The 14,721-nt window shown below is 35.6% G+C and overlaps 1 protein-coding gene and 1 non-coding gene across 2 annotated transcripts; both read right to left on the bottom strand.

The window, feature by feature from the left end:
• Positions 1–439: 439 nt before the first annotated feature.
• On the bottom strand, positions 440–14,412 carry ANKRD30BL (ankyrin repeat domain 30B like). The gene is given in 8 exon segments (XM_055108556.1): positions 440–925; positions 3,629–3,693; positions 7,381–7,487; positions 9,703–9,784; positions 9,786–9,868; positions 10,031–10,145; positions 14,199–14,322; positions 14,325–14,412. Coding segments are annotated over 8 exon segments (762 nt in total). The 3' UTR covers positions 440–827.
• Positions 4,960–5,066, bottom strand: LOC117978374 (U6 spliceosomal RNA). Its single transcript, XR_008624659.1, has one exon. It is a non-coding gene; the product is annotated as a U6 spliceosomal RNA (small nuclear RNA).
• Positions 14,413–14,721: the final 309 nt, after the last annotated feature.

Here is a 14,721-nt window from a genome sequence, read left to right as displayed (position 1 = left end):
CGGTCTGTGCACAGTTAGCTTGTCGCCACGGTATGTGAAGATCCTTTCCCCAAAGTTGCTGGCCTGTTTCTTTCCACGTTGCTGAGAGCCCGGGTTTATTAATCGCACCAGTTGAGTCTTGATTCCTTACCTTTATGGCCACTGCAACGAGGCAGCAGGGTGCGCCTCCTCAAGGGAGAGGACTGGACCCTCCCCTAGAAGAGAATGGGAATGCTGGGTGGGCCCTCAAATTTGTGGAAAATAAATTTTCAGCGCTGCAAAGAACCGTCAGCACTCCAGCAACAAGTTTTTACAGCAAGGCAAATTTACTTCTATGGAAGAGTGGTCTTGCAGATGGAGCAATGGCAAGATCACACCGGACAAGGGAGGGGAAAGTGTTCTTATTTATAACGCAGCTAGTCCCTACTGTTGTGTCTTTTCCCTATTGGATAGGGTTGGACTGCACACTCTAAGCCAATTCAGATTGGCTATTTCAAAGAGGGCAGGGGTATGAGCTGGAGTGGCAGGGTGAGTAGTTTCAGCGGGAAAGACAGTTACAGAGCAGGTGTCTAAGGATGACTAAGGACAGAGCAGGTTACTAAGAATGACTAAAGACAAAGCAGGTGTTAGAGGCTAGAAGGGGGTTGTTTAATGAAACTAGGGGCAAGGAGGCATAACGAACGAGGAAGTTAAACTTTAAAACGGAGAACAAAGAACAGAGAAGCTGAACATACTCACATATTTGTTCTTTGATGAGGAACTCAGCACTCATTGTACTTAAACTTCCCCCTCTTGAATTTTAAAGGATGTTTACAGGCTAAAATCTTTGAAGAGGAATTCACTGTATCCTATTCATCAGGTGTTCTTTCCACCAAGCTTTCAGCCGTGTCAGGTGTTCTTTCCGCCAAGGGTACATCCTCATCAGGTGTTCCTTCAGATGTTCCTTCTGCCAAACACAGAGTCTGGTTAAGTTTTCCTTCTGCTAAATATCATCCTTCTGACTCTTTACCTGGAAAACTTCTACTCATTCAGCTTGCTTTCCTTAAATACTACCAAACTTTTGTTTTCTCCTTTTTTTTTTTTTTTTTTTTTTTTTTTTTTTTTTTTTTTGAGACAAGAGCCTCGCTCTGTTGCCCAGGCTGGAGTGCAGTGGCACGATCTCAGCAGATCACTGCAACCTCCGCCTCCTAGGTTCATGAAATTCTCCTACCTCAGCCTCCCATGTAGCTGGTATTACATATGCATGCCACCCAGGCCCAGCTAATTTTTTGTATTTAGTAGAGATGGGATTTCACCATGTTAGTCAGAGTGGTCCCAAACTCCTGTGCTCAAGCAATCCGCCCGCTTTGGCCTTCCAAAGTGCTAGGATTACAGGAGTGAGCCACCGCTCCTGGACACTACCAAACTTTTTAAAACTTTAATTCTTCACGTTGGATATAAAATGTCTGACACATACTGAATATGGTAATGACATAATAAGTGATAATTATAAGCTCCCAAAGGGGTTCTGGCACAGAGTAAGCACTAAATAAAGTAGTAAATAATAAAAAAGATGATAATAACAAGAAAAATGCTAAGTACCTTAATAAACTAGTAAATAATAAAAAATGACAATGATAATAGCAAGAAAGATGCTTAGTACGTTAATGATACCTGACAGTTATTTGTTAAGTGGACAAGTGGATAAACAAATAGAAAACATAGTTAGGAAATTCTGTTGGAAAAATGAAGAAATTCAATAGAGACAGCTCTATTGTATTATGAGCACCTTAAAGACCCAGACTATGTGTATTCCATGTTGGTCTCCTGCAACTTGCAAAATCTAACTTATAGAAGTCCTTTGATAAATATGTAATAAATTAAAGATGTGCTCATACAGTTCATATTGTACAATGTATTGTGTCACATTTAGGTATCACAGTAGCACTTCTGTTATTGTGAAAATTTTTTCCACTTTTATTATAATTCGTTTAGCCTAGAGTTGAGCTAGTTTTATATTTATAATGATAATATTTTGGCTAGTAGGAACAGAGTAACTTGTTGTAACAAAATTACTATCAACACACTAATTATTCAGCAGATAGAACAACACATCTTGTTCTAATGAAGTAAATATATCTTATTTGGTTTTAACTTAGAGGGAATGAAGTTGATAATAGTGAGACCTTGTTGGTACAAGACTATGTAACATAACCTGTACTTCTCAACAAAGAATTGCTTTTCTGACTTCTGCACTCAGTAGGTATCTTTGAAAAATAATCTCCTACTGGTACTGATGCACCCTTACTAAGTTATGTTAATTCTTATTGACATTCATTTAGGGTGCAAGAAAAGTATTATTGAGATCCAAATTCTAAAGATAGTTACTTTTTTAGTGACAAAAGTCACTATGCCACACAGTTGATCTTTGAATAAGGGCTTTCACTCTAGGAGCCCACTAATAGACAGATTTTTCTTTTCCTTTGCCACTGCAAGATACTAAGACAAATCTCGCCTCTGCCTCCTCCTTATCAGCCTACTCAACATAAAGGCAATGAGAATGAAGTCCTTTATGTATAATAATTCACTTCCATCTAATAAATAGTGAATATATTTCTTCCTCTTTATAAGTTTCTTTTCTCCAGCTCACTTTATTCTAAGAATACAGTATATAGTACATATAAAATAGAAACTATGGGTTAATTGACTGCTTATGCTTTCAACTTTTTTCAGGCTCCAGGTCAACAGTAGAATGTTAGTACAGTTTTGGAGGAGTCAAAAGAAAGAGATTTTCCTATAAAGCAGATTTTCAGCTGCATGGGGGGATCAGCACCCTAACTCTCATGTTGCTCAATACTCAACTGTAATTAATTCTAATTTTCTAAATGCAAATCATTTATTGTAAAAATTAAATAAAGCCCAGAAGTTCAAGACCAGCCTGGGCAACATAAGGAAACCATGTCTCTACAATAAAGAAACAAACAAATAAATAATTTATTTGTTAAATAAATATTTAACACATAAACATTTTATATGTTTGTTTATGTTTAATAAACAAACAAATATTTGTTTATTTAACAGTTTATTTAACTGTGTTTATAGGCTATAATATTCAAATGTTGCAGTTTTCTGTTATTAATTCCTACTTTTCATTATTAGATGTTCTATTATTTGTGGCTTGTAATTCAAGGCACCTAAGCTATTTTATAATTTGTAATAAAATTTATTTATAAATATATTAATTCATTAAATTGGATAAGCTGATAATCCCCTATTACTGAGCTCATCAGTCACACCAAGGATTATACATTTTATAACAAGCATAAATTTTTATGACAGTTGAGGAAACATAAAATAGATAAACTTAAAAATTGTTTTACTTATTTATACAAAAGTATTATATAGGATATTAGGGACCACAATTAAACAAACATTTTTTCAGATAATATTTTTGAGATTATAAACTACCTACAACTAAATTCTTAATGAATTCTGAATTATAAACTAAAAAATTAAATCAAAGCTTTGTATATAAAAAAACACTTACATATAGGTCTATATGTAAACACATGCTACTTACACATTGCTTTTCTAATAGCTCTTTTGTGATTAACACTCCTATAATCTTATGGTAGCACCACCAAGAGTAGTTTACTATCAGAGGTCTTACCTGGATTACTATTTTGAGAATTTTTAGATATCTTTTGTTTATATTCCAAAAGTTGTTGATGAACACTATGTATAAAAATGAAATAAATAAAATCACTATTTTAACATTGATATAAAAATATTTACCAAATTTATTACATTCTTAGGGTATTTCAGACAATATTAGAGCTAACATCAGAACATTACTTTTTCCATAAACTTTAAGTTTGTAAGCTCTATGAACTTATGAAGCTTCTAATTAAAGAAGAAAGAAAGATAAAACACTCATGAAGTGAGGGCAGTATAACTCAGTAAATTAACTAGAGGTAGCTTGACATGTGGAAAATGTCCTTAACTCGGAATAAGTCCTAGCATGGCTACCAACAGGTATTTTTTCTTGAACAAGTTGCTTCTCTTAGACTCAATGTCTTCTAAAAATGAGGATTTTAGGGCCTTATTTCACTAGGTTATTATAGAGATTTAACAAGATAACATTTTAAAAATGCTTAAAATAAATAATGAAGCAAAAAAATAATTTGTTCTTGAACCTTATTGCTGAAACAATTTAAAATTTCCAATAAAACCCAATATATTGGCCTGGTGCAGTGGCTCATGCTTGTGAGGCAAGCACTTTTGGATGCTGAGACAGGAGGATTGCTTGAATCCAGAAGTTCAAGACCAGCCTGGGCAACATAGGGAGACCATGTCTCAACAAAAATTAAATTACAAAAAAAAACAAAAAAAAAGTTTTTCTTCATAGGTTATAATATTCAAATATTGCAATTTTCTGTTATTAATTCCTACTTTTGGACATTAGATGTTCTATTCTTTGTGGCTTGTAATTCAGAGCATCTAAGCTATTTTATATTTTGTAATGAAATTTATTTATAAATATATTAAATCATTAAATCAGATAACCAAATTATACTCTATTACTGAGCTCATCAGTCACACCAAGGGCAGAAAACTAATAGATGTCAGCATCTGGCTTGGACTACTACTAGTCTTTATCTACCTCCTTAAACACTGAACCAACAAATCTTTGTTAGAATGATGCTTAGTCACTATGTTCATTTCCAGCTGCTGTGGAAGACAAAACCCTACCTTTATTTTTTGTAAGTTCCACAAAGAAGATGCAAGTTGGTATTTTCTCATTTCTGAGATCCCTACTAACAAAATATTGCACACAAGATCCTATGTGTTACCACATCTCATTTCATAGATGACCTTACGTAAATAATTTTTTGTATGAAAATCACAATTGCAATACTGGGTGTCACCCATTTTGCTTTGACTCACACCATTTCCTTGGAGCTAGTTAGAAAGTAGTAAAATGTCCTTTTGGGGACTGCAAGAAATATGCAACACCTTACAGATTTCTATGTCATCTTTGTGCGGGGACCATGCTGATCTTCTCAACGTTGTTTTAATTTTACTATATGTACCACTGAAGCCAGCACAAATCCTTACTTTTATATGTGAAGACTGATCAGTGATGGATGAGGCTTAGCTCTGTTAAATCTAACCAACTTACTTGAGATTTAGTGAAGTCTATTGAATGGCTTCATGGTGATGCAGCATTTGAAAATATTTTAGAAACTTGAGGTAGAGATGTAAGTAGCATGGGAGATTTTTACTTTTAGGAAAAAAGAATCACCTGAGGGGACAACCACAAGTTGGAACCCACTACAACTTGGGAAAGACGACATGGGATTTTACAGAATAAGATGAGACCTTCCACTACCTACTAAATGGTGCTACACAGGATATAAAGGGCCAGGGATATAGATCTGGTAACAAAGACAAAATGGATCTCTAATTTCTTCCTGTAACATTATTTCAACCTGACTTACAGTTTCAAACTACCACAACTAATATTGGCTAGAGAAAATAGAAAAAAGCCACTCAAAGGATAACTTACCATGAAGGTCTAGGCCATGTCCAGGCTAAGATGTGGGTTTCACATCAGGTTTTGAGTGTGAGGAGAAGAGTCAATTTGCTCACTATGTGTGTGGCTAAAGCTAAAAGTTCTAGCTGCCAGAGTGGGGTGCTGGTACTTTGGAAACAATGGCTGAGAATATGTATGTGAACTTTAAAAACGTAGTAACTTCGAAGTCTACACCATGAAGACTGAAGAATCTGTGTTAGTAAGGGCTTCCTGGTCACAAAGGCCAATCATTACCAGACTGCAGGAGCAGTTTCAATGGCTACGATGCAGCAACAGAATCAATGGAAACAACAAAATGAAGAGAATGGCCATTTCCGCCCCCCCGCCAATCCTTCTGACTTGTACAAAAGGAATGTCTTCCTTGGACTTAGGTTCAGATTCTTTTAAAAAATTCAAGAATGAAGGTATGGAAGACAGCCCCCTGGGGACATTATCAGGTTTTCTGCTTAAAGTGGACTTTTTGAGACCCAAATAACTAATTAGAAAAACCAAAATTGTGACATTATATTTATCCCATGCATAGGGGTTATACTTCAAATCAAGTAGACAACATTAGTGTCCCTAAAGCCCTAAAATAAAGAATCCTGGAGCCATTAATCCTTCTAACTAGTCAGCTTTTTGCCTAGTTTCTGGCTGATGAAGTGAACTAACTCACTGTCATTCAAAAACTACCTGAAACAAACTATAAAATCTCACCTAGCCTTTAAATGTAAACACTTAGAGATTAAATCCACAAGCAACAGCATAACGTTCTGCAATCATTCCACATGTAGCTTCAGCACAGATGTCAACATTTTGCTGAAGAAGCATGCCAACTATCTCTGATGATCCATGACATACGGCAAGCATGAGGGCTGTGCTAAAATAACAAAGAGATAACTTCATTATTAGGAACGAACGAATTTAATATGTGCCTGTCCGTATAGAATTAACCATTTACATGTATTAACAAACGTTAAGTATCTTGAGTGCTCAAGTGTTTATCCTTGTAAATCATGACCAAGGCTAAAAGGAAGGGGTGAAAAGACTCATGTCTCACTGGGATATGGCATAGTAGAATTGGCTAACATAAAGTCCACTGAGGGGCAAGGAAATACGTTCTGTTCACTAATCTAAAAGAGGCAAAGTTTTAAGTGAAGAATTATGTATTTCCTCCTTAGTCTGATATAATATTTTGTACTTCAAAGTTAGCTAGAAGTCGGACAAGTGAGAGCAATCTGAAGACTTAAAACAATATTAGGAATAATATTGTCCTGAGTACCTGGGACTACAGGCTTGTGCCACCATGGTTGGCTAATTTTTATATTTTTCATTGAGATGGGATTTTACCATGTTGGCTAGGCTGGTCTCAAACTCCTGGCCTCAGGTGATCTACCCACTTGGCCTCTCAAAGTGCTGAGATAACAGACAACAGCTACCATGCCCAGCAAATATTGCATTTTTTAAAAGTGTATGAAAAACAGAAGTTAGAAAAATACTATAAAGGTGTTAATCATTCAATACTGAATTATAAAGTAAACTAAAAATTCATACTTCTTAAAACTAATACAGAACCACTTTAGCTAATAGAAGATAATGCAACCAAAAACATCAGATTAAAAATAAGAATCAGTCAATATAATAAAAGAAGAAAATCCTACTGTATACTGTTCTTTGTGTTGACCAGTCCAAATAATTGCTTTTCTTCCTAACTGATAATTCATGTTGGTATTTTTCTGTATAATCTAATAATTTTAAGTAAATGTTACTAATTTAATATTTCTGACTTGAGGTTTATTACTCTAGCACACTACTCAAGTGTTTTTTAACAAAAAAAACTACTATACCATTTAAACTTATCAACTGCATTTGCATTTGCATTTTTTGTCAGTAAAAATTCCACAATTTCCTCACTTCTTTTCCTTATGGCCAGTAAAAGTGGTGTGTGGCCAGCCTGTAAAACAGCAAAAACAAGTTATAATTCATGAAATTACATATTTCTCAGCTGAATTGAATACCTTATATAATATCCTATGAACTTAAACAATGGAAAGTAAATCAATAGCAATCCCTTCTTTCTCACTTTTCTGTGCTTTCCCATGCACTGCACCTTCTCTTGTAAACATTCAGCCTCTGCATCACCACATTAACTCTAGTTATCTCCAAAAATCATTATATTGTAATGATTTTATTGTTTCCCATGTAAACCAAGAGCTTCTTGAGGGCAGGGGCTGTATCTTTTACCTCTATGTCCTTAAACCCTAAGACATAGTAGTAAATACTTTATTTTTTACTAAATTAGTAATCTAAATTATTACCTCTAGAACAGTGTTTCTTCAACTATATTCCAAAGAATAATTACCTTACCAGAAGCACTGTACCCCAACAGATTCCACCATTATCTATGTTCAAGAAATGTTATAAAACTGTGAATTAAATATTCATTATTCAAGAAATGAATTGAACTTTACCTAATCCTTATTTGACAGTATATCTTTGTGGCAAACATTAACATTTGACAAATTAGAATTTCAGGGATACAGTTTTGAAAGCTTCCCCCCAAAAATGGAGGTTTCCTCTGGCTGATACAAACTCAATTGATTCTCTTCTATCAATGATTCCAAGATTCCAAATGCCAATGTCAGGCACTCCTGCTCTAAATGGGTCACTAAGGAAGTGGCTCTAAATTAAAAGAGATTGGCTTCAAATAAACTTTGATTGCTTATTATTAAATGGTCCATGGGGTTTATCCTATTACCAGACAATAGGATTTTATCTCGGCTATTAGAAATTCGGTATACAAGGCCAGGCAAGGTGGTTCATGCCTGTAATCCCAGCACTTTGAGAGGCCAAGACGGGCAGATCACAAGGTCAGGAGATCGAGACCATCGTGGTCAACATGGTGAAACCCCATCTCTGCTAAAAATACAAAAAATTTAGCTGGGCGTGGTGGCACATGCCTGTGTCCCAGCTACTCAGGAGGCTGAGGCAGGAGAATCGCTTGAACCAGGGAGGCAAAGATTGCAGTGAGCCGAGATCACACCACTGCACTCCAGCCTGGTGACAGAGCGAGGCTCCGTCTCAAAAAAAAAAAAAAAGAAAAGAAAAAGAAAGAAAAAAAGAAAAGAAATTCAGTATAAAAGTTTATTCTCTATTATAATGATACTCCTAGGATCCTAATGCATATCTACTTCTTAAAATGCAATAATCCATTTTTATTCTGGTTTCTATTGTAATTGATACTATTTTTTGGCAAAATATCAGAAGTATGAATAAAATGGCTTATTAACGAAAGTTCTAACTCATGTATGTGGCTTAGCAAAATAGAAGCCATAAATCACTTGAATTTTAAGGGACAATTCTGTGGAGAAAGATATAATATTTTTTCTGCAATATGCATAACCTATTCAAATACAACCATGATTAATCTAAAAAGGCTTAAAGGCTTTCTAATAGAAGATGATTATTTATGGTTTATATGAAGAAAAATCGTCATTTAAAAAATATTCTAAATTTTAGAAGACAACCCCATTATTAATGAATTAATGTAAAATATAAACTATATATTATAAACACCTGTAAACTGTCTTCAATAACTTGAAATCTTTACCAAAATGTACTATGAGAGAGGAATTGATAACTGAAATATTTACAAAGGCAAAAGAGGTAAGTTGAATAAGTGATGTAACTAGGTGGGCACAGTAGCAAACTGGAAACATATGCTTTATGTAAAATTAGAATGTCTTCATAGCATACCAAACAGTCATACGGGCTCAAAAGACACAAGATTCAATCCTTTAAGAGGAAATCCAGATTTCTGCATGTCTCCTAAATTTTACATGTTGACTCAATTTATGCAGGCAAATTTTACTTTCCTGTAGTTTTACGCTAACTGGAAAGAAAAAAAAACTTGGGTGGGAAAGAATATTTGAAAATGTTTTACCTTTAACAAATTTAAATATTTATCATAATGCACAGAAAAGCCATACTAATAGTTCTTGTAAAAATATTAATATTTAAAGCAAAATCCTAGACAATTAAGTTTTCTCAAACTATTTTCATAGAAAAATAGGAATGTTTGAGCTTCCAAATATAAAACAATTTACATATGTTAATGTTAAAACAAATGGATGTCAAATATTTTGAAAATAACATTGGCTAATGTCTACCTTGTTCTTCACTTCGATGTCTGCACCACAGGACAGCAATTTTGCCACCACTGACAAATTCTCACTGTTAACAGCATAATGTGTTGCCATACACACCTACAATATTTGGATCAGCACCAGAATCTATGAGAATATTTGCACAAGCCTCCCTCTGGCATTGCAGAGCCTGTCACTATTAAAGCAAAAAGTGAATTATAAATTATAGGAAATATAAATAAATATTCCACAGGTTTCACAAACCAGTTATATTTCAATGAGATAGATTCATTTTTATTCTATGTATTTAAACCAAATCCATCTCCTGCTGAAAGAACTGGCTACCATTTACCTTCATCAGAATGGTCCTGTTTTCACCATCAAGGACGTCAAGCTGACACTTTCTATCTACCAGAAGTGTTACTACTTCTGCATGGCCATTGGCACAGGCCCAGTGTAGAGCAGTCCTACAAGAGTGAGAGGCCTTTTAAGGAAAGTTTAGTCCACTGTCCCAAAACATAGAATGATTTATGTAATTGTCAACATTAAATACCATGCTCTTTCTCTGCCTTCAAAACAAATATTTAATATTCTCCTGAAGAAACTACAATATTCATTCACTGTTATTACTCACTACATTAATGAAAGAGTGCCTGTTTGAATAGAAAGAGCTTGGCCTTTGGATTCAGTTCAACTTGGGCTTGAATATTACTTTAAAGTCTTTCACCTTCTACTATCACTTAACCTTTCTCTGCCGCAATTTTCTCATCAATAAAGTGAAGATGAATACAGTAGTTATCTCACAGGACATCACTGTGATGCCTCATGAGAATATGTGCAATGTATTTGGAAGAATTCCTAGCACATGTAACAGCTCAGTAATTGATAGATAATGTAATTATTTCTACTACTTAACAAAGAAAACATTTTAAGTAAAATGGTACAATTATGCCTAATTTGTGGTATGTTTTAAAGGTTAGAGATAAAGCTATTTTAATAATTCTGAAATACTCTATTTCTCGTATTTTAACATCTCTGACATTGAAATGCCGCTTATAAGTCATTATTTGTTACAAGTATATTTTGCAGAAATTTAAACAATCTTGTATTGGTACATAAATAAGGAGGCATCACACAATTCACCGTGCCTTCCATGAAGTGGAATATGGTATATACAACAGGATGATGGCAATCTTAGTCATAGGATTAACACTTAAAGAAATTTTAGCTTTTAACAGTGCTATACAAAAGGAGAGTTGAAATAAAAACAAACTGTTAAAACAAAGTACTTCTTTAATATTTTTAAAACTTCAAGCCAAAGAAAACTTGGGATTCAAGAAGGTATGGCTCATTTTATTCCATGTTTAGATTTACAGAATGTATGTAAATTCATATTTAAATTTATAGAATGCATGTAAATTAGGTATTTCCAATGATTAATATTACTATTTAAAGCTGTTATAAATTTCCAAAATCGTGGTTGGTAGTTATCTTTTACTAGTTTCTTACTTCAGAAGTGTTTTTGTTTTAAAGATGAGAGGAAAAGCTTCAATTGAGATTCATTCCTGGTACTCCAACTTTAAATCTCTCACTTTGCTAAGGCTGAGCAGGTAAATGTGAAATTTTTAAGGATGAAAGGATCTTGAGAGTTAATGTATCTTCTACATAATAGGCATTCAGATTACATGTGATAAATTGATTAAAAGGATAAATACAGTTGAGAAGTTCAATACCTTAAAAAAACTGCTATAAATAAAGCACTTATATTTTCTATTTTATTTTCTTAATAATAAAACTACACTAATTAATCTATAATTATTGACATATATGTAATAAATCTATATATAATAAAAATATGTGTCTAATAAGATGTATATGTATATCAACAAGCACAGGTAAAAAGATTGTCTTTTGAAGATGCTAAAAGTTCACAGAATATACTAATCCACAAAAAGTAATAATTAAATTACGGAAAGTGAGAAATTATTTTTATTGGTGCAAAATTATATTTCTGCTCTTCCCAAAAATTTTTCATTAATAATAAACTTTTTCTAATAGCATTGTACATGCTCAATGTGGAAATCAAAGATAATAAAAAGGAAAAACATTTTATATTAAATGCCCTCAAATAACAAATTTTATCATATTTCATACACAACTTCAGATAACACAAGACTGTAGTCTGTGTGTATGTATAATCAAACTGAACTTTACCCTCACTTGATACACCAAAATACATTTTCAAATGTCACCTACTTCTCTACATATTTCTACCCTCAGTGGTCACATATTATCCCATGCTGCAAATTCACTGAAATGTATTTATAAAAGTCGTTATATGGATTCTTCTTAATAATATGGTACTTACCACCAAATTGTCTATTTGAAAAGTTATCTGCAACTTAAACTTTAAACAGCAGTATAAATATCACTGCTCTTTATCCTCACAAACTTTGTAGATAGAAAGCAGTATTTGATTTCTTTTTTAACTTAAATGCCTTCTGTAACCAGGAACACTAAATATTGTTTTCTGTGTGCATAGGTCACTTACAGATCTTAAGAAAATACTTCCCCAATTTTAAATTAGAAGCAAAGTACTATTTTTAGATCTGCAATTTAGATCTCTAACTTAAATTGCTCAATTATAATTAGAGGGTTTTTTGTTGATTTAAGTGAATTATCTATAAAATGACGATTTAAAAATCTAATATGTATACACACATGCACATACATGTGTAGTAAATATTTTACAAGTATGCTGCCTTTTATTTTTTCTCATTACACTTTAATTTAATTTTGTTTTGCTTAATTATTCTTCAGACTGCTTGCTTCTGAGCTTCTTAGAAAGGTGTTGTCAACATAAAAATGTACCTGTGTAAATAGGTATTTATGTTTTCTTCTGGTGCTTTTATCATTTTGTATATTAAAAAAAATTAATCTATATTCCATCAGAAATTTACTTTGTGGCATAAAAATCTAGTTTTCTCCAAAAAGCAGGCATTTCACTTATGAAACTAATTCTTTCCCTACTAGTATAACCTGTGAGCATTATCAAGTTCTAAATTCTTAGATATTTGGGTGTTTCTGGATTTTCTACTCTGTTGTATTCATTTACCTGTCTTTTCAGCTGTTATCAAATAATTTGTGATTTATTTATTTATTTTTGAGACAGAGTCTCACTGTCTCCCAGGCTGGAGTGCAGTGATGGGATCTCAGCTCACTGCAACCTCCGCCTCCCAGTTTCAAGCGATTCTCCCTCCTCAGCCTCCCGAGTAGATGGGCTTACAGGCTCCCGACATCCTGCCTGGCTAATTTTTGTATTTTTGTAGATTTGGGGTTTCACTATATTGGCCAGGCTAGTCTTGAACTCCTGACCTCAGGTGATCCACCCGCCTTGGCCGCCCGAAGTGCTGGGACTACAGGCATGAGCCACGACGCCTGGCCGTTTTTTTTTTTCAAATTTTATTTATTTATTTATTATTATTATTTTGAGACGGAGTCCTGCTCTGTCACCCAGGCTGGAGTGCAGTGGTGCGATCTCGGCTCACTCCAAGCTCTGCCTTCCAGGTTCACACCATTCTCCTGACTCAGCCTCCCAAGTATGTGGGACTATAGGCGCCCACCACCACGCCCGGCTAATTTTTTGTATTTTTAGTAGATACCGTGTTAGCCAGGATGGTCTCGATCTCCTGACCTCATGATCCACCCACCTCGGCCTCCCAAAGTGCTGGGATTACAGGCATGATCCACCGCGCCTGGCCATGGCCCATTTTGTGCAAATTAATAGCACATTTTTAAATCTAGAAGGGCAAGACTTTTCTACTCCATTACAAAATGTTTTAAATGTCATCACAATAGTAAAAGACAGCGTGTGTAATTTTTAAAATGTTAAAACGTTGATAACTTTATTTGGTTTATGTAAAACTGATAAAGAACTTGCATCTTCAGAAAAATGAGTCTTCTTAAATTCGAAAACATAAACCATCTTCCCACCTCAAAGTTACCTTCTAAGGTCCTCAGCAAAGAATATATTTACATAGACGTTCATTGATATTGAAATGGATACTGGACTTTATCCAAAAAATTTTTAGCCAAGAAGTTAATATATTATGGGGATTATTTCATTATGCACCATTTCATAATGTATCTAACATTATCTTTTAAAACCTGTACATTAAAAGTAAAACCCTGTATGTACTTAATTTTATAAGTTAAATCACTTTAAAATTCTCTACACAGTGCTCTGTGAGAGGAAGTGGGAGTGAAGGAGAAAGCAGCTAAAGTTTGGGGTTGATTTTAAGGTGGCCTGTGCCCTCCGCCCTGCAGGGCGCCCTTATCCAAGGCCTGGGGGGCCTGCCCGGGAAGAAGGCCAAGACCTCGGGGCCCAGGACGGCCGCCCCGCTGCCCGCCACTCCTCCACCTGCTCCCCTCGTCCCCAGGACCCCCAGGCCCCGCTCTGAAGGGGCGATCCTCCCACAGCCTCCTCCTCCTGCAGCCCCGGCTCAGGCAGGGCCTGGTACCTCTTCTTCGCATCTCTTATGTTCAGGTCCATTGTCGTCTTCTTCATCATCCTCTCCGGCTTCCAGGCTTGGCCCCGGGAGGCAGCTTTGTGGATCTTCCTGAGATCCCCATGGTGAATCACTAAGAGTCGTTGTTGGTGTAGACCAGCTGACTGAAGGGGCTTGGGCGCTCTGGGCCCGTCTGGCCCTTGAGGGCGGCAGAGAGCCTCTCCATGGCTGCAGCCACCTGCTAGAGAGAGCCCGTGCCTCCCGCTGCTCGCCCTTCCCCAGTCCCCGCCGCTCGCCCTCGCCCTTCTTCAGTCCCTGCATCCGCCCTGACACGACTAGAAATCTCAGTCGGGCCAAGCTTTTGGACACTCCATCCTCTCCCGGGAGAAAATGGCTGCGCAAAACCGTTAGGCTGCTGAGCAGAACCTTTAGGCAGCTGAGCAGAACCGTTAGGCAACAGCGCATGCGCAACTCGGCAGACCTGGGAGACACGCGAGGCAGGAAACCTCCCTGGCTGCGCTTCGCCCAGCACGGC

This window comes from Pan paniscus, chromosome 13, assembly GCF_029289425.2.
Source record: "Pan paniscus chromosome 13, NHGRI_mPanPan1-v2.0_pri, whole genome shotgun sequence".
Classification (NCBI taxonomy): domain Eukaryota; kingdom Metazoa; phylum Chordata; class Mammalia; order Primates; family Hominidae; genus Pan; species Pan paniscus.
The sequence above is the reverse complement of the archived record's forward strand: the minus strand, read 5'-3'. Positions and strand labels throughout refer to the sequence as shown.